We start from the raw sequence: 21,101 nt of genomic DNA, 5'->3' as shown, positions 1-21,101 counted from the left end.
AAGCTCTTCCGGTCTGCTTGTACCTGCTCTGACTTCAGAGAGTTATACAGTACTTGAAAATACTTTTGTTTTACATGCAATCAAACGTGCAAGTACTTGCTGTATATGCAGTATTATGCGATTATTGTGACTGATTACACACATATATATATATATTTTATTAGGTAGATCTACTGAAGTTAAAACCAAGCGTCACAATGTCAGAATGGGGAGGAGAGATGATGTTTCGATAAATAAAATGTATTATTATTATTGTTATTATTATTATGTAAGTGACTTTGACCACGACATTGTTGTACTCTGTAAAAAACAACACGCTTGTTCAGCTTAAAATAACCTTGCTGCCTTAAAAGGTTAAGTTAGGCAAGCTAAGAGCTTGAGTTTCTTTAACTTAAAATAAGGAGTTGAGGTGACAAAGGGGAAGCCGATAGCATAGCTCCATCAACTTTAGTCCTTGAGTGACACCAACAAGAAACAAACTAAAGTTGTATAAACCTTAATCCTAGTTGATCCTAGTTCAACCAACGCACTTGTATTGACAGCTTGAGTTGTACAAACATGGAAATGTATCTTGTTGAATCAATGTATACATTTTAGTTATGAAAACATAACAATAAAAGTTTGCTCAACTGAGCGTCTTGTTGAATTAATGTATCTTTATAAAGCAGCCAGATTACGTGTTCAGGAATAGTTCATCTTAATTGCGACGTTGAACTGACAACACACAACTTCTTAGTTATTAGACTCATATTTGAATGTTATTTGTGTTGGTCTAATAGTAATCTGTAGAGTGAACAGATCGTTGGACTTGGCTTTAAGGGATACGACCATCGTAAGACATGCGGCTCAGTACATGTACTAGGCTACTGTACTCTACTACATATGCATACTTTCCATGTTCTGCTACTTTATACTTCGACTCCACCATTTTGAAAAGTCAATTCTTACTCCGCTGAATTTAATTTGACAGCTTTAGTTTAGTTGATTTGACCATTTTTTTGTTGTATTATTGATAACGTAATATTATATATTAATACGCTACCAAGCTGCATAATAAAGAGACACAAAGTAGCCTTATATCACCAGCTGCAGCATTAGAGGCTACATATTATGAATTATAATCCAGTGACGTATGATTGATTCTAATACTGGTAACATTGTGTCTCTAATCTGTGGTATTTCTTCTTCTTTTACTGAAATAACCGATCTGAGGACTTCTTTCCCCCACTAGGCGTTACTAAGTAATCTTGGTAGCAACTGATGACGAAATCTGCACAAGATTTTTTTATTATTGGACCGTTCGCAGAGGCCGTGACGGAGGATGATTGGCCGGCATCGCTCCTCCCGTGTTCTGGAGAGTTCTGAGGGGGGTGAAACGGAGGAGACGCGGCCGCTCCCAAGCACTCTGACAGCGGGGACCAGGAGAGCCGTAGCACCGACAGGGTGAACCCAGCCTGCAGCATTCACAGCTACTACTTTAACGGTTACACCGAATAAACGACAGGTACGTACTCGCGAGGTGACTCGTGCGTTGTTCTAACTTTTACTGTTACATAGTCGTTACATAGTTGCGTTTAACTGCCGTTAACGGTTCGTCAATCAGTGTTCCGGTAACTTTGCAGCGTTCCGGTGCATGCTATTAAGACTAACCCATTTTAACACCACCGTTATGAGACGATGCTTGTACATTTGGTTTGCAGAGTGCAGCTTAATGTGCGTGTGAAGTTGTTGTGCACGTCGTCTCGCAGAAGAGGTGACGTAACGCCGTGTAAATCGTGGGCAAGAGTTAGGAAGAAGCGAACAGAAAGGTCCAGAAAGTTCCTCCAGCCCGCAGCGACGTGCGCGGACACGCCCCGCTGTGTACCGGGGGGCTGAAGCTAGCGACGCCGTCCTACCGGTTTCCACTCTTTTATCTCTTCACCCTCCTTGCCCTGAAACCAAACTACTTTCTTTTCTTTTTTTTTTGTACTGTATTAGACGTATCTAGAACGTGCACGTACATGTTGCACAAGTAATAAAAGCAGTGCAGGTTAGGGTTTGTTTAACAGACGGTTTGACTGTTTGACTGTTGGCTTTGTGAGCCTCACCTGTTACATGAACACTATGGTCATGATCAGTCACAGTAGCTCATCACAAGCCCCCAGAGCCACACTTCTTGCATTCTTATTTTCTTATTTGTTTGTTTTATGTGATAATAATTCCAATAATGTTAACAAATGGTGTTTAAGTGGATTAAAACATTTCAGGACTGCAATGGAACATCTGTTTTTGTACAAAATGATTAAAGCATTTATAGTGAAAACAGTTTCAGATGAATATTCTGATTGATTTATCAGTTATACGACTAATAGTTTCAGCTCTAATTTGCCTTTCTTTTCTCCCTGTCAAGGGCCCTACAGTGTGCCCCCCCCCCCCCCCCCCCCCCCCCCCCCCCTCCTTGTGTTAGAGGCATTGCCTAGGCTTGTTGCAATGACTCCCATGTGGCTTAACATTAAGATAACATTACATTATATTGATATTATGCTGCTATGGCAACACAAGTTACAGCTGACTGAGTCATCTCGATAACTTTGTTTGCACTCGCTCAATACGGGACTTACTCAACTGGTGAACCCAGTTCTAGGTGACTGTATGTATTTATGCAGTTCAATTCACAAGGTCTTTGACATAAATATTATAGAATAAAAATGGCAAGACAGCCCAATCACATCAGACTAATAATGTACACGCTGCAATCATAAAAGGTTTGGCATTTTCTTCTTGAAAACAAACAATGAATTGATCATTCAAATAGTGGGTGAATAATTCTCAGTTGAACTAATAGAATAGTAAATGTAACGACGTGGTTGTCAGGCCCTCTCCTCTCTGTTGTTGCCATAATAGAAGCAGCCCTCGCCCAGCTGCCAAACGTGAGAGGCTTGAAAACAGGTGCCGCGGACCTCCACTTCACCGAGACCACTTCTGTCTGAGCCGCTCAGACTCCGATAATAGCCTCGTTGCGCCACACTACGAATGTGCATCGCGGTGGCCGCCCACAGACGCTTTGTCCGCCTTGTCAGTTTGCCGCCGACATACGAGTAACAGCTGATCGTTTTTTCATCCTCGTCAGGAATCATGTCCAAGGGACCGGCAGTCGGCATTGACCTGGGCACCACCTACTCCTGTGTGGGAGTGTTTCAGCACGGCAAAGTGGAGATCATTGCCAACGACCAGGGAAACAGGACCACGCCCAGCTATGTTGCCTTCACCGACACCGAGAGGCTGATTGGGGATGCGGCCAAGAATCAGGTGGCCCTGAACCCCAACAACACAGTCTTTGGTAGGAAACGTCTCCGTTAAACAAGCATGAATATGAACTTTGACTTCTCTGCTTAGTCACTGCATTTTAACTTTTTTTTTTTTTTTATTGTCCTTTTAGATGCAAAGCGCCTCATTGGGCGTCGGTTCGATGACGCGGTGGTCCAGTCGGACATGAAGCACTGGCCATTTACTGTCATTGACGACGCAACACGCCCTAAAGTGAAAGTGGAGTACAAGGGAGAGACCAAGACCTTCTACCCGGAGGAGATCTCCTCCATGGTGCTGATTAAAATGAAGGAGATTGCAGAGGCATACCTCGGGAAGGTACATGTATTACTCATGCACGTGTAACGTTTCTGAGAGTAATGGTGTACAAACACAACACACCTCACCAGGATAGGTTTTTCTCCACCATGCTGCTGGAGACCCAGGCCCAACTTCAACACGATTTTAAAAACTGTCTCATTAACTGCTGCAACTCTTCTTGCAGACGGTAACGAATGCAGTGGTGACTGTGCCTGCCTACTTCAATGACTCTCAGCGCCAGGCCACCAAAGACGCAGGGACCATTTCTGGGCTCAATGTGCTCCGTATCATCAACGAGCCGACCGCCGCCGCCATCGCTTACGGCCTGGACAAAAAGGTACAATAGCTATTCTCTTCACCTCTTTCTAGGAGAAAACAATCATCTTTATTGTCCACAAATGTGGGAATTTGGTCTTCGGCTTCACAGGTTGGTTAAAACGCATCATCAAAAAACATAAAATAAATAACCCAATTGCATGTTAGTACAGAATATAGGCCCCTTATAAAGATCACTCTGCCAACGAAACAACCGGAGAAGAAATCATCTCAGTCAGGCACACCTCCTGTGATTTAACTACCGAAGTAGACTTTGAATGTGGGCTGAAGGTGAACGGATCCGATCCTCAAATGTACTTGAAATGACATTCTAATGATTTCTTACTACAGGTGGGAGCCGAGAGAAACGTCCTCATCTTTGACCTGGGCGGCGGCACATTCGACGTCTCCATCTTGACTATCGAAGACGGCATCTTTGAGGTGAAGTCCACGGCAGGCGACACGCACTTGGGCGGGGAAGACTTCGACAGCCGCATGGTCAACCACTTCATCGCCGAATTCAAGCGCAAGTACAAGAAAGACGTCAGCGACAACAAGAGGGCGGTGCGTCGTCTGCGCACGGCGTGCGAGAGGGCCAAGCGCACTCTGTCGTCCAGCACTCAGGCCAGCATTGAAATCGACTCTCTGTACGAGGGCGTCGATTTCTACACCTCCATCACCAGGGCCCGGTTCGAGGAGCTGAACGCAGACCTGTTCCGAGGAACCCTGGACCCCGTGGAGAAGTCTCTCCGTGACGCCAAGATGGACAAGGGTCAGATCCACGAGATCGTCTTGGTGGGAGGTTCGACTCGTATTCCTAAGATCCAGAAGCTGCTGCAGGACTTCTTCAACGGGAAGGACCTCAATAAGAGCATCAACCCTGACGAAGCCGTGGCCTACGGTGCAGGTAACCCCTTCAAGTCCGTAGATATAGCAGCAACACACTTATACTAATAAGAATCCTGACAAAGAGATTGATGAACCCCCCCCCCCCTTTGTTCTGCAGCTGTGCAGGCAGCCATCCTGTCAGGAGACAAATCGGAGAATGTGCAGGATCTGCTGCTGCTGGACGTGACCCCCTTGTCTCTGGGCATCGAGACTGCTGGAGGAGTCATGACGGTCCTCATAAAGAGGAACACCACTATTCCCACCAAGCAGACCCAGACCTTCACCACCTATTCTGACAACCAGCCGGGTGTGCTCATTCAGGTGCGACAGCTAAAAAGAGCACCGTTACTAGAGATGATCTCTTGCATTTGAAGTGAATCCTAATGAGTTGACCTCCGCAGGTGTTTGAGGGTGAAAGGGCCATGACCAAAGACAACAACCTTTTGGGGAAGTTTGAGCTGATTGGAATCCCCCCCGCACCCCGAGGGGTTCCTCAGATCGAGGTGACCTTTGACATCGATGCCAACGGCATCATGAACGTGTCCGCGGTCGACAAGAGCACCGGGAAGGAAAACAAGATCACCATCACCAACGACAAAGGTAACTGGAAGAACCACTTTGAACGCTGTGTCTTAGTTGTGAAATGTGACGTACGATATTCAGCTTTGTGTTCTTTTAAAAAAAAAAAAAATCCCTCAGGTCGCTTGAGCAAGGAGGACATTGAGCGTATGGTCCAGGAAGCAGATAAGTACAAGGCTGAGGACGATGTGCAGAGGGAGAAGGTGTCTGCCAAGAACGGTCTGGAGTCGTACGCCTTCAACATGAAGTCCACTGTGGAGGACGAGAAGCTGAAGGACAAGATCAGCGACGAGGACAAACAGAAGATTGTGGAGAAGTGTAAAGAGGTCATCAGCTGGCTGGATAGGAACCAGGTGGGAGTTGGAGGAAGTTTTACGGTCGTTAAACTTCGGCGGCATAAAATCCGTCTGGCTGACCTCAGATCGATGCTTAACTTCCCCCTTTTTTCCCCCCTTTTCTCAGACTGCAGAAAAAGAGGAGTTTGAGCATCAGCAGAAGGAGTTGGAGAAGGTGTGCAACCCCATCGTGACCAAGCTGTACCAAAATGCAGGCGGGGCGCCGGGGGGGATGCCGGGGGGGATGCCAGGCGGCTTCAGCGGAGCCGGTGGTGCTCCTGGAGGAGGAGCATCCTCCGGCCCCACCATCGAGGAGGTCGACTAAACTAGAGGGTCACCAAACTTGCATGAGCTTGTTCTCTTTCCTTTTCTTGAGGTTACTGTGAGGGTTGATCACATGATGTCTCTGTGCACAGTCTGAACACAAGGCTTACGGCAACACTTCCACTGTGGCTTCTCTGGTAGGCGGTCTGTCCATGCGGCTGTGTTGCATCCAGTAGTTTGTATTACGTATGACTTATTATTGGTGATTTTCTTTCAGAGTTTGTTCCGAGTACTTTGCAAAATGAAACTAAATAAAAAGGTTTTTTAAACTTTGAACCGACTCCTCTTTTAACAATCCTCCTCCTCCGGCCAGGAGCTGAGCTCTGCTCGGTCCCAGCTGTGAGGCAACAGCGACGCCACGCTGCTGGAGGCCCGGACGATATCGCTGGGCCCGCTAGAGGGAACCAGGAACTAGCACCGTCCCTGCGGCTGTAACATGAAGGGTTTTATGAAAGGGAGTCCGGTGCTCATGAACGTTTCAACTTCCGTCTATATAGACCGCCAAAAATGACAAAATAAAAGATCCTTTTTGACTTGAATACTGGTTTGTGTCATAGAGCTGTTACCCAGTTTACTGTTAAAGACCTGCACCCCTTCTGAACAGGAGAGTCAAAGGGATTTAGGTAAATAAGTCTGTCAGTGTGTATTTTATATATATATATATATTGGTATTTGTCTGGCAGCTTTAGTTACTAGTTACTTTCCTAACTACCCAAACTAAACAACAGAGTATAAAAGAGTTCAAATAAGCTCCACCTAAAACATCTGCAGCAGGAATGATCCAAACAAATAATTTGTAATAATATATGTAATAGTGAAGCTCTGACAGGGCTCATGTTTCTGATAGAGTAGTCCTTTCATCACCGTTGTTTGTAGTCCAATGACCTCATGTTCTGTTTGTCAGTTCAGTGAACGATGAACTGCAGTCAGGGTGACTGTGTGAGGTGAGATGTGAAGGACAGCAGAGAATGTTTGCTCACATATGGAGGTCGATCCAATCGCCTTCAAAATAAAAGCAGCTGTATTCTGTGCATGACGTACAATTATTGACCTTTTATTCCTAATGTCCCATTGACGTCCCCGTCTGCTTTAAGTGATGTTTCACTGGAAAAATGCACACATTCTGTTATCAGCTCCAACCCTAGTGCACAACATCGTGCAACCTCCTCTGAAAGTTGTATTACTGTAGAGACACAATACAGACAACATTCTTCTTTATCATTTATTTTTGCTTAGTCATGAATATTCAGGCTAACAGGAAGTAGTTGGAAAGTTAGTGTTGGTTCTTCTCGGCCATACGTCATGGACCAGTGCTGATGTGTGTGTTGAAGTGTTCGGCAGGTCAGCGTGAGTTGGAGTTTCTTGGGCATTCGTGCATCCGGTAGGCACACATGTAGAAGATACCTAGAAGAGAACAATCGCATTTACGAATGATGCAAACACAAGAACGAAGCTCACCTATGCGTGTTCCTTGGGATGCATACCTGAGAAGAATGTGAGCACCACTGACACCCAGCCCATGATATAGGACCAGGAGAACCGCCAGTTGCCGTATCGTTTACCGTAGTAGTTGACCGTCACCCCTGTGTACACAGCCATGGCCAGCAACACGAAGAAGCCTGCACAAGAGACACACAGTCGCTGGGTTCAACCGATGGAAGGTTTGCACTACACCAGAGAGGCTCGCATGAAGCCAAAGTGGAGACGCTTACAGGAGATGAAGAAGAGGATGCCGGCTGCAAATGTCTTGTCAAACCCGTCAAAGGAGGAGTAGTGGATGAAGGCCATGACGCCGATCACAATGCCAATGAAACAAGCCAGCAGGGAAAGAATCATGAAGGCCCGGGTGGCATCCCAGTACGCTGAGGGTGAGAGGAAACCAAACCTAAACAGTATGTCCAGCACTGAATCAAGAATTATGAACGTCTCTTAAATTTGATACACACAGCTGGTGTAGTTCACAGGGCTGGTACCCACTATGCATAACATGTTCACAATGAGTTTCTACATGTGCAGGACACAGCTCTAGTTTGCCATCTAGTGTTTGGGAACGGATTTGCACCCAATTTGATTCAATTTATGATAGATGACTGAAAATGACTGATTCTACCTAAAGTTTGTGATACATGAAAGTACAAACTATTCCTATTAAACTATTCCTTAGTCACAAACAACAGCTGTACACTATATGTAATGCAGTTGTGATTGGGGTTAGTAGGAAGCTCTCAGACTGATTGTCGGCAAACTACTGAATAAAAATGAGGATCTGCCAGTGAACAGTCAGTGGAAGACAGCGAGTCTTACCGATGCTGTCTGTGTGTGTCATGCATTTCCCGGGCACACAGTACCGCCACAGGCCCTGGTGCATGTAATTGCTGGCGTGACGGTACTGCATCCAGTAGTCAGTTGCCGTGGAGACAATGAGGAGTATGTTCCCGACTCCGGCGCAGAACAAACCACCTCCCATGAAGCTGTACATCCTGCCGAAAAAACAACTGACTGACACATGGAGAGGAAACAGAGCGGGTCAGAGGCTCTGCAAAACATCTGTCCCCAATTAAAGCTGGCACTTCCTGTTACAGAGCAACACTGAATATGAATTTAAATAGATCTAAATACATTCAGCAAGATGCCAAACATTTATATACGGGAGCTTGACATATCTGATTAAAGAAACGGTACTCATTAGGTCAGTCTGACATTAACCCGCCAGACTGAGAGGTCAGTCCATCCTTTAAAAAGCCTTTTCAGAACTTCATTTTCAGTTCATTGCAAGACTACCGGCTTTTCAAAGATATCTTTCATGTAATGCTGAACTGTGGGGGGAAAGCGTATAGAACGATTAACAACATATCTAGAATAGTTCCATAAATGAATGCCATCTTGGGTTTCAATAGTTCATAGAAACTGAGTTTCCCCAATCCCCAAGTTACTTAAAGAGATGATGTGAGGGACATTTAGGGTTCAAGAAGGTTAACTACCAATCCTTGGAGTGAAGAAAGATGACTTTAAACCATTTTAACAGACACCATTTCACACAACGTTTAGATATTAATGACCTACCTTAATCTTTCGTCCCTCAGAAAAAGTCAGAGATTCCAATATTTCGGGTTATCAAAGCAACGAGGAGCCCAATATTGCGCAGAGCAGGCAGGAAAGTTTTGTTTGTGCGTAGGAAACCAAGCGAACAAACGGGCCGATGGAACAATGGAGCCACAGCCAATCACAGAGGATGAGTTTTGTGGTTTAGGGAATCTGCTGAAAATACAAAATTGTCAAAGCGCTGCACACAACTGGGTAATACTGATGACACGGGGCTTTTAATTCAAAATGCAGCACAACCACACACAGTAGACCCATGACCTGCAATAGGCTTCCCCCCATGGCCATGGCTGGAATAGAGCATTAGGCTAAAATGTACAAACTGATCTCATTGTGATTTGTTTCAGTTGACGTTTCAGAATAACAGACAGGAGGATTAACCCAAAACACATTTCCATAAGTCATTTCTGCCTTAAAGTAATTCTCTGTACCACCTTGAGTACAAATTATTAAGATTCAAGTTGTGCAATGTGTTCATTTACATTAAATCAATCATTAAGATACTACAGCAGCTCCCATCACTACAGAGTCCTTTAATTAAAGTCCCTCATATTAACATATTGACAAATTAAAAGTGAATGCGTTAATGTCACATGTAGTCTCAAACGTATCTTATTACAGACGGAATAAGCTGCTCAAACATTTATGAAATAAAACCTGTTATAGTGAACTTGAACACCAGACGCATATAGATGAGCGGCCTGTCAGACATGTCAAGTCTCTTTTTGGAACTCGTTTAAAAAGGTGGAAACAATGGTGGGGAAACTACCAACAATGCTCAGATAAATAAACTAAAATACAAGATTAAAGAGGATTTTACAATCTGATATAAGTTAGATTAGTGCACTGTTTCACAATTCACACAGGTGGCAATCCCATCTGCTTTTGTACTGCTCCACTTTCCGTTTTTTAGTTTGGGTTGCCATGTTTTTTGCCAATTATTAGAGCGCGTTGTCCTGCTGCTCTCTCGTTAAGTAATGCTCCCAGTAAGACGCTCGAGAGCCCTCCAGCCTGTTCTTGACTATCTACCGTTATCACGTCGACACACACGAACACATGCTTTAAAGAGCCCAGGCAAGCGAGCAGTTAAGCCATTTTCCACAACCGCTCCACCTTAAATCGTATTAATTTATTTTTTTTACAGAGGTTTGCTTTATAGCAATAACCCCCACGGCTCGTGTCACCCAGGTGTTTAATTTCTAGTCCTTCAAAAGACAGACACGCTGTGTAGAGGACAACCCACGTTGTTCAACCTCAGTTACTTCTCAACCTCTGCCAACAGTATCGGGCGACCAGCTGATCTAATTGCAGGTAATCCGCTTCGCCTGGATTCAAACGTGTGCCATCCGGCTGTGTTGCCAAAGGCTTTTCGCATTACTGTTTTTTTGTTTGCTGCCAGCAGGTGGCGCATTGCGCTAAATGACCCTTGGCCTCAGAACACAGATCCCCTCCATATGAAGAGTTGAAGCTTTTGACAGAGTCAGGGAATCAGGAACATGATCAGAGTCATCAATAGCGGCGGTTATGAAAAGTTTGTTTGGAATAAATCTGTAATAAAAACACTTGATTTACATCTAAGAGCAGCAGGAGCCCCAACAAGTCTGCTGTATTTGCTGCTTCAAGCTTTCTTTCTTTTTTTAAATTTAAAACCACTGTCAGCTCATAAATAGCAGGTGTTCACACTGGTTAGGCTAAAATATGTGATGGCCATGGAAATTCATTTTTTTCCCTGACACATCTCCCTGCTTCTGGTGATGATTTCAGAGTCACACTAAAAGCTTTGGACCTTCAAACATCAGCGGTACGTGGTGCTGCAGCTTTAAGTTCTGGAGGGTTCGTAACGGGGTCACTGGGCGTCACGGTCACCCTGCGCGTCTCATTTCTGACCACTAGATGGGGACCTTTATTCAGTCGTGCAGTAACGACCGAGTCATTAGTTGGATTTTGTCTCGCATGAATGCGTTTGTGGCCAGCGTGCCATGATGTGATCGAAGAATGTCAATCTTAATTCACTGTGAGGTTCTGATTCAGATGATGATTGTGTTTTTTTTTTTGTTTTTTTTTACATGCTCAGCCATATCATCTTCATATCTTACCCCAAATCCATTTTCTACCATCAGTCATCCCTGCTGCAGAATACATAATTATCTGTCCTGTTGTTAAATTGCATTGGGGACATGCTTCAGCGTGTTTCCTGTGCTGGTGTATCGGTTTGCACGTTTTTGTGTCTTATGTAAAGCATTTTGAATCGTGTTGTTGTCAAGGGGGATTTACAAATAATCTCCTTTCCATAATGATAAATGTCAGCAGCAGCTCCTGCTTAGTTTATTGATCCTACAGGGTCGGATGCAGACGAGCACCTGTAGAGCAGGTAGGGACACCCTTCAGCAGGATAATCCCCCCCCCCTGGCACCGGGGCTTCAGCTCATAATGAATCGTGATGCTGGAAGCGTCGATGCTTTGGCATGGCTTCTCTAATTCAATATTGGTCAGGTTTGAGTTCCTACCACTAACGTTTTATGGATTAGTTTTCCCTTCTATTTTGAGTTACGGACACCCTAGGGGGTCTGAGATCCGCCCACCTTATTCTCACAGAACCCTGTGGGAAACACTGCTTCTATTGTGATTCCACTTTCCACTAGAAGGCTGCTTTCACATTCGTCTGCTGAAGAGCGATGAAGTTGAAGACGTGTATGTATGAGCTGATTTTGCTGGTGAATCACAACCTGTTTGGGAACCAATCGTGGTCCAAAAACGGTACAGTTTCATGCGGAAACTTTAAATTGAATTATTCTAACCGGAGTACTTTTACATCTTCTGTCCGGAGGGGATTTTAAATTGCAGTTATAATACATTGATTCAAGGAAATAAGTTAGCAGAAGAAGAAAAAAAAAATCTTCCTGTTGATCCAGTTGAGTACATTTGTGAACATATGTGAAGTGGCCTCAGTGACAGGCTGTGGCTGCCCTGTGTGTGTGTGTGTGTGTGTGTGTGTGTGTGTGTGTGTGTGTGTGGGAGGGTGTGTGTGAACCACAGAGAGAGACCTTAATCCATGCTACAGGCCTAAAAGCATAACATTGTAGAACCCTTCTAAATTGCATCGGATTACCATTATCCTTCTCCTGGCCTGGTGGGACCCAGTGAGTGTTGCCAGAGGCAGCGGAGTCCAACTCACTTTCCACACCATTCAACTGCCTCGCTGCCAAAACACCAACGAGATCCGCACAAAAGAGCCGTGAAGGCGCAGGCGCGAAGAAAGCCTTTTTATGCATCGTACTCTAACATTTCAAGTCGTGTTCACAAACATGTCTTCCTAAAAGTCTGCAATCTGAAGGACGGCATCACATCCTTCGCTGCAGCTTGTATCAGAAGAGCCATTTTACTGGAACACGAGATAACAAACCCCTTAGAGACAGCTCTGATGGAAAAATGTGAGCTCACTCCTCAGTCTCTTTTCCCCCCTTTCTCAGCAGACCTACTAGAAATATTTCACGATAAATTTAAAGTGTGTTTCGGTGTTTTCCAACACAATTCAAACATTTCTATTAACTGGCTCTAAGAAGACTAAGAGTCATTCTTGCAGAACTAAGAGGCTGTACTTAGGCTTTGCTTTGCGCTAAATGCTACAATCAGCATGCTAACCATGGACTGTATGTATAAGAAGTGGACATAGTCACTGTGACATCAGCCATCGGTTTACAAACTGCTGGTATGACGCCTAGAGTTTGGCATTTTGGCCACAACCATCTTGGGTTTTTTTTGGTGCAAAATTACTAAATGTGCTGCACACAAATTATACATTTATTATTATTAAAATGTTGCGTAGGTCATAAACCAATTGGAAAAAATATATGTTTTTGACCTGTTGATGGTACAAGTTGTAACAGTTATGGGGACATGAGTGGCTCTACCAAAATTCATGGAACACTATTTTATCGATTTTGAGAAATATCAGTCTGGACCAAAGCGTGGCGCTACGGTGCAAGCGTTGGCAAACAGCTTCAGCCCGACATAATATTCTGTTTAACTCAGACATGCACGGAGGCATTTATTGTAATAAATGTTTTATTGATCAGTTTAAAAATAATAATTAATCTCGACAGAGCTAACACACTGGTGATCTACAGGGATACCACAGTACACAGTCACACAGCAATGAGAGATAAAAAGAGAAACACACAAACACTACATCATGCACTGACACACACACACACACACACACACACACACACACACACGCGCACGCGCGCACACACACACACACACACACACACACAGAATGGTTAGTCACCACATGTTCGTCCTTGTGTCTTCTCCAGTTTTTCGTCAAACACACACATCGTCATGGTTTCATGGTCAGGAGTAAACAGAATATACATTCATTAATCTGCTGTACAATATTGTAATTGTTACATCAACTTCTCAATGCCTAAAAATACAGTATTTTTTTTAAACTCCAGATTCCTTTCTGGTAATACATCATCTGATCACATTATTTAAAAAATTGCAAAGATGGCTATATACATGGAGAACGGGTGACGATTAAAATCATTAAGATAAAACAAAACAGTTTGTGAAAAGGCAGATGGCGAGCCTTGACGCTTTCCCTTTAGTCTTCAGTTTTTCATAACGGCAACAGATTGATGGTTTGCAAAGACAAGGAAACCGGGAAGGAGAAGAGGACGTCGTGCCATCGACGGCCATCTACATGAGGTTCTGGAGACAAACACAGAGCGCATAGAGACAAGAGATGAGAGTCACGTTTAAATATAGGTCACAAACACAAACACTAGATTCATAAACAGTAGAGAGGCTGACCAGTGCTGCATCTGTGTATGAAATACCAATATCAATATTTGAACCTCTTTAATTCTTAAATTCTTAAAAGATACATTCTGACATGGAGATTTAAAATTTTGAATTGAAGATAAATAAATAAAGCATGCATACTTGCACACAAGAAAACTTGAGCAGCACCCAAACTCTCTCTCAAGACTCTCTATGTTAGATAACTACTTTCTGCCCAAAATCCAGGGGAAACGTATATCATGGACCGTCTCCAGGAATCTGCCAGGCGGCTCAGAATGCCCTCGGCCTACTGTCGAACTGACTGTGACCCACACTCTACAGACACCATGTTGTTCAGCAGTTCCTACCGCAAGTCTAGACTTACCTCATCTCTCCTATCGGCCAGCGGTGGAGGGTCGTGAAAGAACTCCTCCACCCAGGGACCCGTAGCCTGACATCTGGACCTGGGGCAGAAGGCTGGGCTGTCCGTACGGGATTACATTCTCATCTGTGGATGACAAACAAATCACTCCCAAGTTACAGCTGTATTTATATAGGTTAAACCCTAAGTGATGGAGCAGACTGAAAACAGACCCCCTGCTACTAAAAGCAGAGTTACTACTATGGCATAATAAATGTGCATACACGGGTGGCAGTTGGTTCTTTCTAAGCTCAAAGGGATTTGTATGAAGCATCACAATAAGATTAACATCTATTTGGGTTCCAGCTGTTGAAGCGAAAGTGTTCTTTTATCGTCTATTGCTGACAGAAACAGAACGATGTCACATACTGTTCCTACCCTGCGACAACAACTTTGGAGTTCCTCTCCTTTGGGGTGAGAAATGTTCTCCCCTCGTCTGAAGAGCTGGCGAGTCGCTCCCCTCGTTTCGTTCAGAGTCTGCTCGGCTGCGGCTCAAAACGTCAGCCAAGAGCAGCGAGGAGTCGTCTGTAGGGGGAGGGGCTGGCGGAGGGGGAAGTTCTGCATACGATTGCAACGGTGGTTATAAACTACAGGCAGAAATAAGCGCTTTAAAGTAATGGTAAAGTTGCTGAGGGTCAAATGACAACATTCAAACCACTTTAACGCCTGTGTGTTAAATGTGAAGCTGCAGAGTTAGCCTGGCTCTGTCCAAAAGGACCAAAGTTCACCTCTAAAGCACACTGATTAACATATTGTGTCTTGTTTATATAATCAGAACAAAAGACGCGGAGTAAAAACATCAATTGTCCGTTTTATGAGGGGTTATCTGCCAAGCTAGTTATTCTGGCTATTAACAATTGCCGGGCAACCGGTAAAGGATGTTACTGGTTCTGGCGAGGAAAGCGTTTGGCACACAACACCCGGTAAAACCCACGACATGGATGCAAATAGGAACTTTTCCCAAAAAGTCAAACATTTCCTTTAATAGTCTTTGACATTAGCAATACCCCGACTTGCTTAAAATTGTTGGACCACAATCAATGCAAGCTGAATTTTCCAATGCAGCCATGCTGCTAGTGTGGTTTAAAATGCTCATGAATGAATCACATGAATAGTGTTATTCCTCTTTCCTTCATCCCCCCCCAAACTCAACCAGATGTTAGGTGAGTTACATCGAGTGTGTCGTACCTGCTTGGTTGTGCAGCTCTCGTCTGAGTTGTCCGTCCTTGAGTGTTTTCTTCTTACTCCTGGATCTGTGTGGCTGGGCTGCAGGGCTGGACTCGGCAGCCGGAGCAGAAGATTGTCCTGACAAGAAAGCACACCGATGTCATCTTCAGGAAACTTAAGAGCAAACTAAAGAACACTGAGCTGCATGACATGATTTACTTTCTGCTGGATAACATCATCAGCTAAATTATACATGGCACTGTGTGGCTGTGCACTGCCTCTTGGGAAGTCACTAGCAAAGATGGAAGGCTTTAAAAGGTGCAATGTGGAAAGTCTGGCCTGAATTTGAGTTTAAATCATTCAACAAATAGCCAGGTGAAGAGCTGACAGCGTTGATGTTATGGCAAAGACGTCTGTGTATCGCTTCTCGAGACATCTAGTGAAGTGAGCATGTAAACCTGCTGGCCCCGTCCTGTCTTATGATACCACTTGTACCTCGAGAGGCAATCGGCTTCACTGCAAGGTCTAGTCTGCCCTCAGTCTAACATGAGCGGACAAAGAAGTAGAGCAGCCCTGAGAGCTTGTCAATCACGTTCGAGGTACAGGGTATGAATACAAGATGGCAGAAATAAAAAAATAAATCCTATTTTTGTTTCGTCCTCCCACCACCATGAGACTACTTCACCTGGAGGAGGAGATGGACCTTCAGTTAGCGGTTAGCAGTTTGGTCCAATTTGCGTATATTCTTGCCCGGCTAGTTAGTACGCATTTGCCGTACAATTTTTGGTGATTGTAAATGTAGACTGTCTGCACCACAAGAAGAGGTGGAATGCTGACCCCTGCTTTTTGTGGAGCGTGTGGACAGATCTCACACTTTGCACTTTTAAAGTGAATACGACCGGAGCTTTACCGAGGCTCTCCCCCTTCAAGTCTTCCGCCCATTGGCCGGCGTGGTAGATCTCCCGGGCCAGCTGGGCCTTGGTGTTGTTAAACAGATCCGGGTTGGACTGGGAAACCTGGGAGCCCGAGTGGTGACGGGCCAACAGGTCAAAGTGCTGCAGCCGCGGGCCGTCGCTGGGCTTGTGCGCGTCCCGCTGCGGGGTCGACATCAGCGTCGCTGCGTAGGACAGCTTGTCTGGTTTGGAGGCCAGGCTGGAGGGCTCCTCCCTGGGAGGGTCCATCAGGTAGGTTCTGGCAGGCAGCGGAGGACACCAGTTGTCATCCTCCTCCCCAGAGCTAGAGGATGGACAGTGAGTAACAGCATGAGTGTGTGTCTCAGAGGGGAAAAAAAAGCCAGGGAACACTCGAGGAACCTGCTCATGTATAATCCATGTGAGTAAAACAAGTGCACAGCCCTGCTGGCGGCTCTGTGAGGCTGTACATCGGTGCTTTGAGCAATAACATCAATGTGAGGATTAACATTTGTTTATTAGCAGTAAACACAAAAACTATAGCTGAATTTGTACTACATGTATTTTGGTCATCAAATGTAGTACCTGACCTTTGGCCCTACATGAAAATGTATTTTTGAACTGATGTTGCATTATGGGTGGTATGTGTTACCGGCGTCTGTCGGCAGTTGTTATGACAATCTGTTTGATGTCTCCATAGAGACATACCACTGACATGGCTAAAATGACTAAATATAAGAAAAGATGTCTATAAGTAAAGGAGGTATTGTTAAAAAAACAAAATCTATTTCCAAGTTCACAGAAAAGGGGAAGGAACACAGAGTTGGAGAGAACCACCCTTTCGTGATTTGTGTTGTCACTGCAGTGCCGGCAGGGCTAATTTAATGATGGACGTGTCATTGAAAAGGGAAAGTACTAATCCAGGCTGTCAGACGGTGGCTAACGTCATTACAAAAGACACGGCACCGTCAGAACAGCCGTCCGATCCCACCCCGTTATGTCCACAATCTAATCTGTCAGAAGTAGTTAGAGGAGACACTCCCCTCCGCAACCCCACAGCTCAATCTACTCACTGCCTGCAGACACAACTGTTGTTAATTTGAAAACTCCCCAGACTCCAAAACTTCACTCAAGATTTGTTTGACAGCCTTGGCAGAGTTACAGGGCAGGTTTGATATCCATCTGCTTTAACTCTCTCTGTCATGTAGGTGAACTCAGATGCCTTGACGCTATAAATAAACGGAGTATTAAGATGGCATGAAAAGCAATTGTGTTCTTAGGAGAAGCCTTAACTTAAAATAAGTCTAAATAAGTCTCACCTGTGTTGTTGCTCGTCCTCTTTGTCAGTCTTCGTGTGACCTCTGTCTTTGTTGGCAGGAAGAGGCAGCGACAGAACATCCACCCAGGTGAGAGGAGCCGACCTGGACGAGGACCCAGTGGACCTCTGCTTCGCCAGTTTGTCTATGAACACAAAACGTAATGTGTCACATTGCGTACAAGGTATAATCACTGCCTTCTCATCATCTCCACGCAGACCCTGAGGCTGAAGTCGCTGGTTTGAAGTGATACATATGCTCAAGTACGTACATCTTAAACCCAGTCTTTCTCCTTGCTCTGCTTACGAGTGAAGGACATTTCTCTTCAGTGACGTTTTTGTATATTCAAGAGCCCTCTAATGTTCCCTAGAACGTCTGCATATTAAACTTTGCATGGCTTTACGTCCGTAGTCACTGTATGCGAGTTATAGCTGTATGTTATACTGCGTGTGAATTATGGCCCCTCACATATAACATCAAAAGACAACACTGAAAAGAAACACAAGCTAATACAAAAAAACACATACATAAATAGGATTTCATTTAATTTCTTCATATTTTAATGAATTCATGTTTCTAACATATGCCCATGTATACACTACATGATGCTTTGCTACATCAGTGGTAGGGTACAGTAAGCGGCGGTGTGAAGCTAATGCTGCTATTGTACTTTAACCGGCCTGTTCTCTGAGTAGCAACATTTGAATTCAGACAACGAACAGTAGAATGTTTAGCAGGCATACAAAGTGTGAATCAACATGCATCAAAGAGCTTCGGTCAACAGTGAAACCAAAGTGTGGAATCATTGTGCAAAGTGTACTTAACCGGATGTAACCGTGGTAACGATACTCATTACACAGTCGCTCCAAGATTCATCACGAAATGGATCACAACCCTCACCGTTGCTTTTCTTAGGATACTGGAGCTTGGCATATTCAGACCCAGAGTGACCGGACTGGATGGTCCACTGGTCCAGGTCTAGCTCCAGACCCACAAGGGCACCGTTGGCCAGCACTGGGTTGCTGCTGTACGGATCGGGGCCCTGGTTGTAGGAGGTGCTGGAGTAGGTGTCGTAGTAGGCCAGCAGGTCGTCCTCAGCGGCCGTGTTGATGGTGCTGTAGATGGGGCTGTCGTTGGACGCTGTGCTGCGCTTCCCTGACTGGTTCGGGTAGTTCATGATGCCGACTGCTGAGCAGAGAAGGTTCATTAACAACAACAACAATTATATCTATTTGAACATTTCACAGTCTGAGAGCTCTTACCGTTATAGTATCTGTCTGAGTCCAGTTTGCCAGAGCAGCAGTTCACGGACTCTTTGCTGTTGTGAGTGAGGTTTGAAGTGGGCCAGGAGTCCGCCAGCCAGGGGTAGTTGCCCATGTTGGATCCTAACAAGCCGGGCCTGGAGAGAGAGGTGAGATTATATCCAACCGCTGTACATCCAACACACCAACAGGATCTGAATCAAATCACTGTCTTCACTTTACCCTCCATTGATGATTCCAGATCCTTCACTGTGAGCAAAGCCAACTGGAAAACAAAAAAGCAAGTCGTCAGGAAGACAAATACATTTCAAACTGAAGTTTGCTCCATTCCAAAAAAGAAAGAAAGAGTTCAAGAGTGCAGATTTAAATCGATATCTTATGAAGATATTCTGATGAACACATCTATTTACATTATGCCTGCAATACATACAAATGCAAATGTCATTTGATGAATCGATGAAGCTGCATATAATATATTCAATACTAAAATGTGAAATGATACAATCTTTGGTCATTAGTGTTGCAATAATAGTCACCATGAAATATTTATGGGAAAAATCAAATTGCATCCGTTTTTCCTTAAAGCTTTGGGCCGTCCATTGTGGATTTCTATACATGGACAAATGTCTCTCAAGGTCAGAAAACAACTGATGTGTTTCCATGTTAATATGAGCCAAAGGGCATCACAGTCTACACTGATCTGCATACAGTGGCTACTGTTTACTGTGTCTTCAGTGGTTTTACTTTATTCCTGCCATGAAAACTGCCCAGTGGGGATAAATACATTTTAATTAACTGAATTTGCAGTGCAAGTGCGTACAAAGTAAAATTGAAAACACTCATCACCGCTGGAGACATCCTCCCAGCGGTCTATTGAGAACGTGTCACTTTAAAAGCTGACGGTTTGCTGTACAACAACTGAGGCCTTTCTTTTCCCTTTTCATCGACAAGAGAGATTTATAACGAACAAGGTGTCTGAAAGCCATACCGGGGCTCGTCATCGTGGCCCTTTTTTTCTGCTTTTTGCTACAGTTCTTTCTTTAAGGAGAAATCGTCCCAACAAAACTCCACAAATGCCAAATTCCAGAAATGCAACTTCTTCCAGTGAATACTTTTGAACACCCGACGCCTGTCATGATGCTGAAACACATACCTGCCGGCGTGTACGCGAACGATGTGGTGTAGTGTCCCAGCTGCTTCCTCCTGCGGTGTCGACAGTAAAGCCAAGCGCTGAAGCCCATCAGCACCAGCCACGCCGCCACGCCGAGCCCTGCGATGAAGGCCGGCTGCCGGACCACGCTCGCGATCTGCTCCGATATGCTGAGGTCGCCGCCTTTCTTCACAGGCGCCTTGGCCAGAGGCAGAGCTGAAAGAAAAGCAGTGAAGAAGACATTGTGGAGAGTTGCTCTTCGTTGTGTTTTTATGCCATGCTGTAGGAGGTTCTGGTGACGCTTTAAGGTGATTTTGATTATTCCTCTAAAGAAACAGCAGCAGACTTAATAAAGAGGAGAAGAAAAAGACGTCGGAAAACACAGAACACAACTCGCCTCCTGTGGGCTACAACTAGCTGACAGGACTATAAATCCAGCTCGAATAAACATCGTTGCTTCACTGTGGCTTCACACTCAGAACATCGGTGTTGAGGATGCCGCTGTCATAAAGTTCATTCACACGGCAGAGAGTAATCAACATTCCACATGCAGATTTTTCATTGGCGGTGAACTGAGCCCGCTGAGAGCACATCTCGCCGTGTATCAATCTGTACTGGCTGCAACAGTTTGAGTGACTCACTGAGAAGCAGGCTGACAAGTGGGCTCTGAGCGCCCACACCCAGACTGGTGACAGCAGCCACCGCCACGGAGTAGCGGACGTCAGTCAACAGGCCCGTCAGCAGGATGGACAGAACCGCTCCGTCCACTGTTCGGTTTATCTGGTTCTCCTGCTCCGTGCTGCTGCTGCCCAGACACCAGACCTGATCCGCAGCAGACATGGAGGGGGTTAATGTGTGCGTCTTCACAAAAAAACATGAAAACACATAAAGGCAACCGCTGTGACAAAATGTGATAAGAGAGAGCGAGAGATGGAAG

At 44.9% G+C, this 21,101-nt stretch overlaps 3 protein-coding genes across 7 annotated transcripts in view; 1 reads left to right on the top strand and 2 right to left on the bottom strand.

The window, feature by feature from the left end:
• The first annotated feature begins 1,366 nt into the window (after nt 1-1,366).
• LOC137876524 (heat shock cognate 71 kDa protein-like) lies at nt 1,367-6,323 on the top strand. Its single transcript, XM_068716166.1, has 9 exons — nt 1,367-1,504; nt 3,110-3,319; nt 3,419-3,624; nt 3,791-3,943; nt 4,273-4,828; nt 4,928-5,130; nt 5,211-5,409; nt 5,509-5,741; nt 5,851-6,323. Exons 2-9 carry the CDS (start codon nt 3,115-3,117, stop codon nt 6,046-6,048), a joined length of 1,953 nt encoding a protein of 650 aa, XP_068572267.1. The 5' UTR covers nt 1,367-1,504; nt 3,110-3,114; the 3' UTR covers nt 6,049-6,323.
• Nucleotides 6,324-7,255: 932 nt separating this feature from the next.
• Nucleotides 7,256-10,470, bottom strand: LOC137886426 (lens fiber membrane intrinsic protein-like). The gene is made up of 6 exons (XM_068728908.1): nt 10,393-10,470; nt 9,111-9,302; nt 8,352-8,546; nt 7,760-7,909; nt 7,532-7,666; nt 7,256-7,451 (listed from the first exon to the last, which is right to left on the bottom strand). The coding sequence occupies exons 3-6, from the start codon at nt 8,524-8,526 to the stop codon at nt 7,390-7,392; spliced, it is 522 nt and encodes a 173-aa protein (XP_068585009.1). The 5' UTR covers nt 8,527-8,546; nt 9,111-9,302; nt 10,393-10,470; the 3' UTR covers nt 7,256-7,389.
• Nucleotides 10,471-13,202: 2,732 nt separating this feature from the next.
• The window catches only part of zgc:77784 (uncharacterized protein LOC402947 homolog), a 42,995-nt gene continuing 35,096 nt past the window's right edge, over nt 13,203-21,101 (bottom strand). Inside the window, exons 16-26 of one of the 5 annotated variants that reach the window (XM_068716117.1) lie at nt 20,806-20,986; nt 20,168-20,380; nt 19,237-19,279; nt 19,015-19,151; nt 18,653-18,940; nt 17,756-17,897; nt 16,436-16,761; nt 15,547-15,663; nt 14,728-14,916; nt 14,323-14,445; nt 13,203-13,865 (exon numbers count right to left, since the gene is read on the bottom strand). In XM_068716117.1, the coding sequence (XP_068572218.1) occupies nt 14,333-14,445; nt 14,728-14,916; nt 15,547-15,663; nt 16,436-16,761; nt 17,756-17,897; nt 18,653-18,940; nt 19,015-19,151; nt 19,237-19,279; nt 20,168-20,380; nt 20,806-20,986 (1,749 nt within the window). In that variant the 3' untranslated portion in view covers nt 13,203-13,865; nt 14,323-14,332. Of the gene's footprint in view, nt 13,866-14,322; nt 14,446-14,727; nt 14,946-15,546; nt 15,664-16,435; nt 16,762-17,755; nt 17,898-18,652; nt 18,941-19,014; nt 19,152-19,236; nt 19,280-20,167; nt 20,381-20,805; nt 20,987-21,101 lie in introns of those variants that run through there. The other 4 variants (XM_068716136.1, XM_068716126.1, XM_068716144.1 and 1 more) reach the window with 4 other exon arrangements.

This window comes from Cebidichthys violaceus, unplaced genomic scaffold, assembly GCF_023349555.1.
Source record: "Cebidichthys violaceus isolate CVI_PGR_0920_01 unplaced genomic scaffold, fCebVio1.0.p SCAF_1, whole genome shotgun sequence".
Classification (NCBI taxonomy): domain Eukaryota; kingdom Metazoa; phylum Chordata; class Actinopteri; order Perciformes; family Stichaeidae; genus Cebidichthys; species Cebidichthys violaceus.
Note: the sequence above shows the minus strand (reverse complement) of the source record. Positions and strands in the feature narration are given on the sequence as shown.

Bases quoted from the DNA above. Each gene is read 5' to 3' on its own strand.
- LOC137876524 (XM_068716166.1), top strand. From the start codon at position 3,115: ATGTCCAAGGGACCGGCAGTCGGCATTGACCTGGGCACCACCTACTCC. The intron at 3,320-3,418 runs GTAGGAAACGTC...TTGTCCTTTTAG, and splicing joins CCCCAACAACACAGTCTTTG to ATGCAAAGCGCCTCATTGGG. The intron at 5,742-5,850 runs GTGGGAGTTGGA...CCCTTTTCTCAG, and splicing joins GCTGGCTGGATAGGAACCAG to ACTGCAGAAAAAGAGGAGTT.
- LOC137886426 (XM_068728908.1), bottom strand. From the start codon at position 8,526: ATGTACAGCTTCATGGGAGGTGGTTTGTTCTGCGCCGGAGTCGGGAAC. The intron at 7,667-7,759 runs GTAAGCGTCTCC...TCTCTTGTGCAG, and splicing joins CATCCTCTTCTTCATCTCCT to GCTTCTTCGTGTTGCTGGCC. The intron at 7,452-7,531 runs GTATGCATCCCA...GTTCTCTTCTAG, and splicing joins GGTGCTCACATTCTTCTCAG to GTATCTTCTACATGTGTGCC.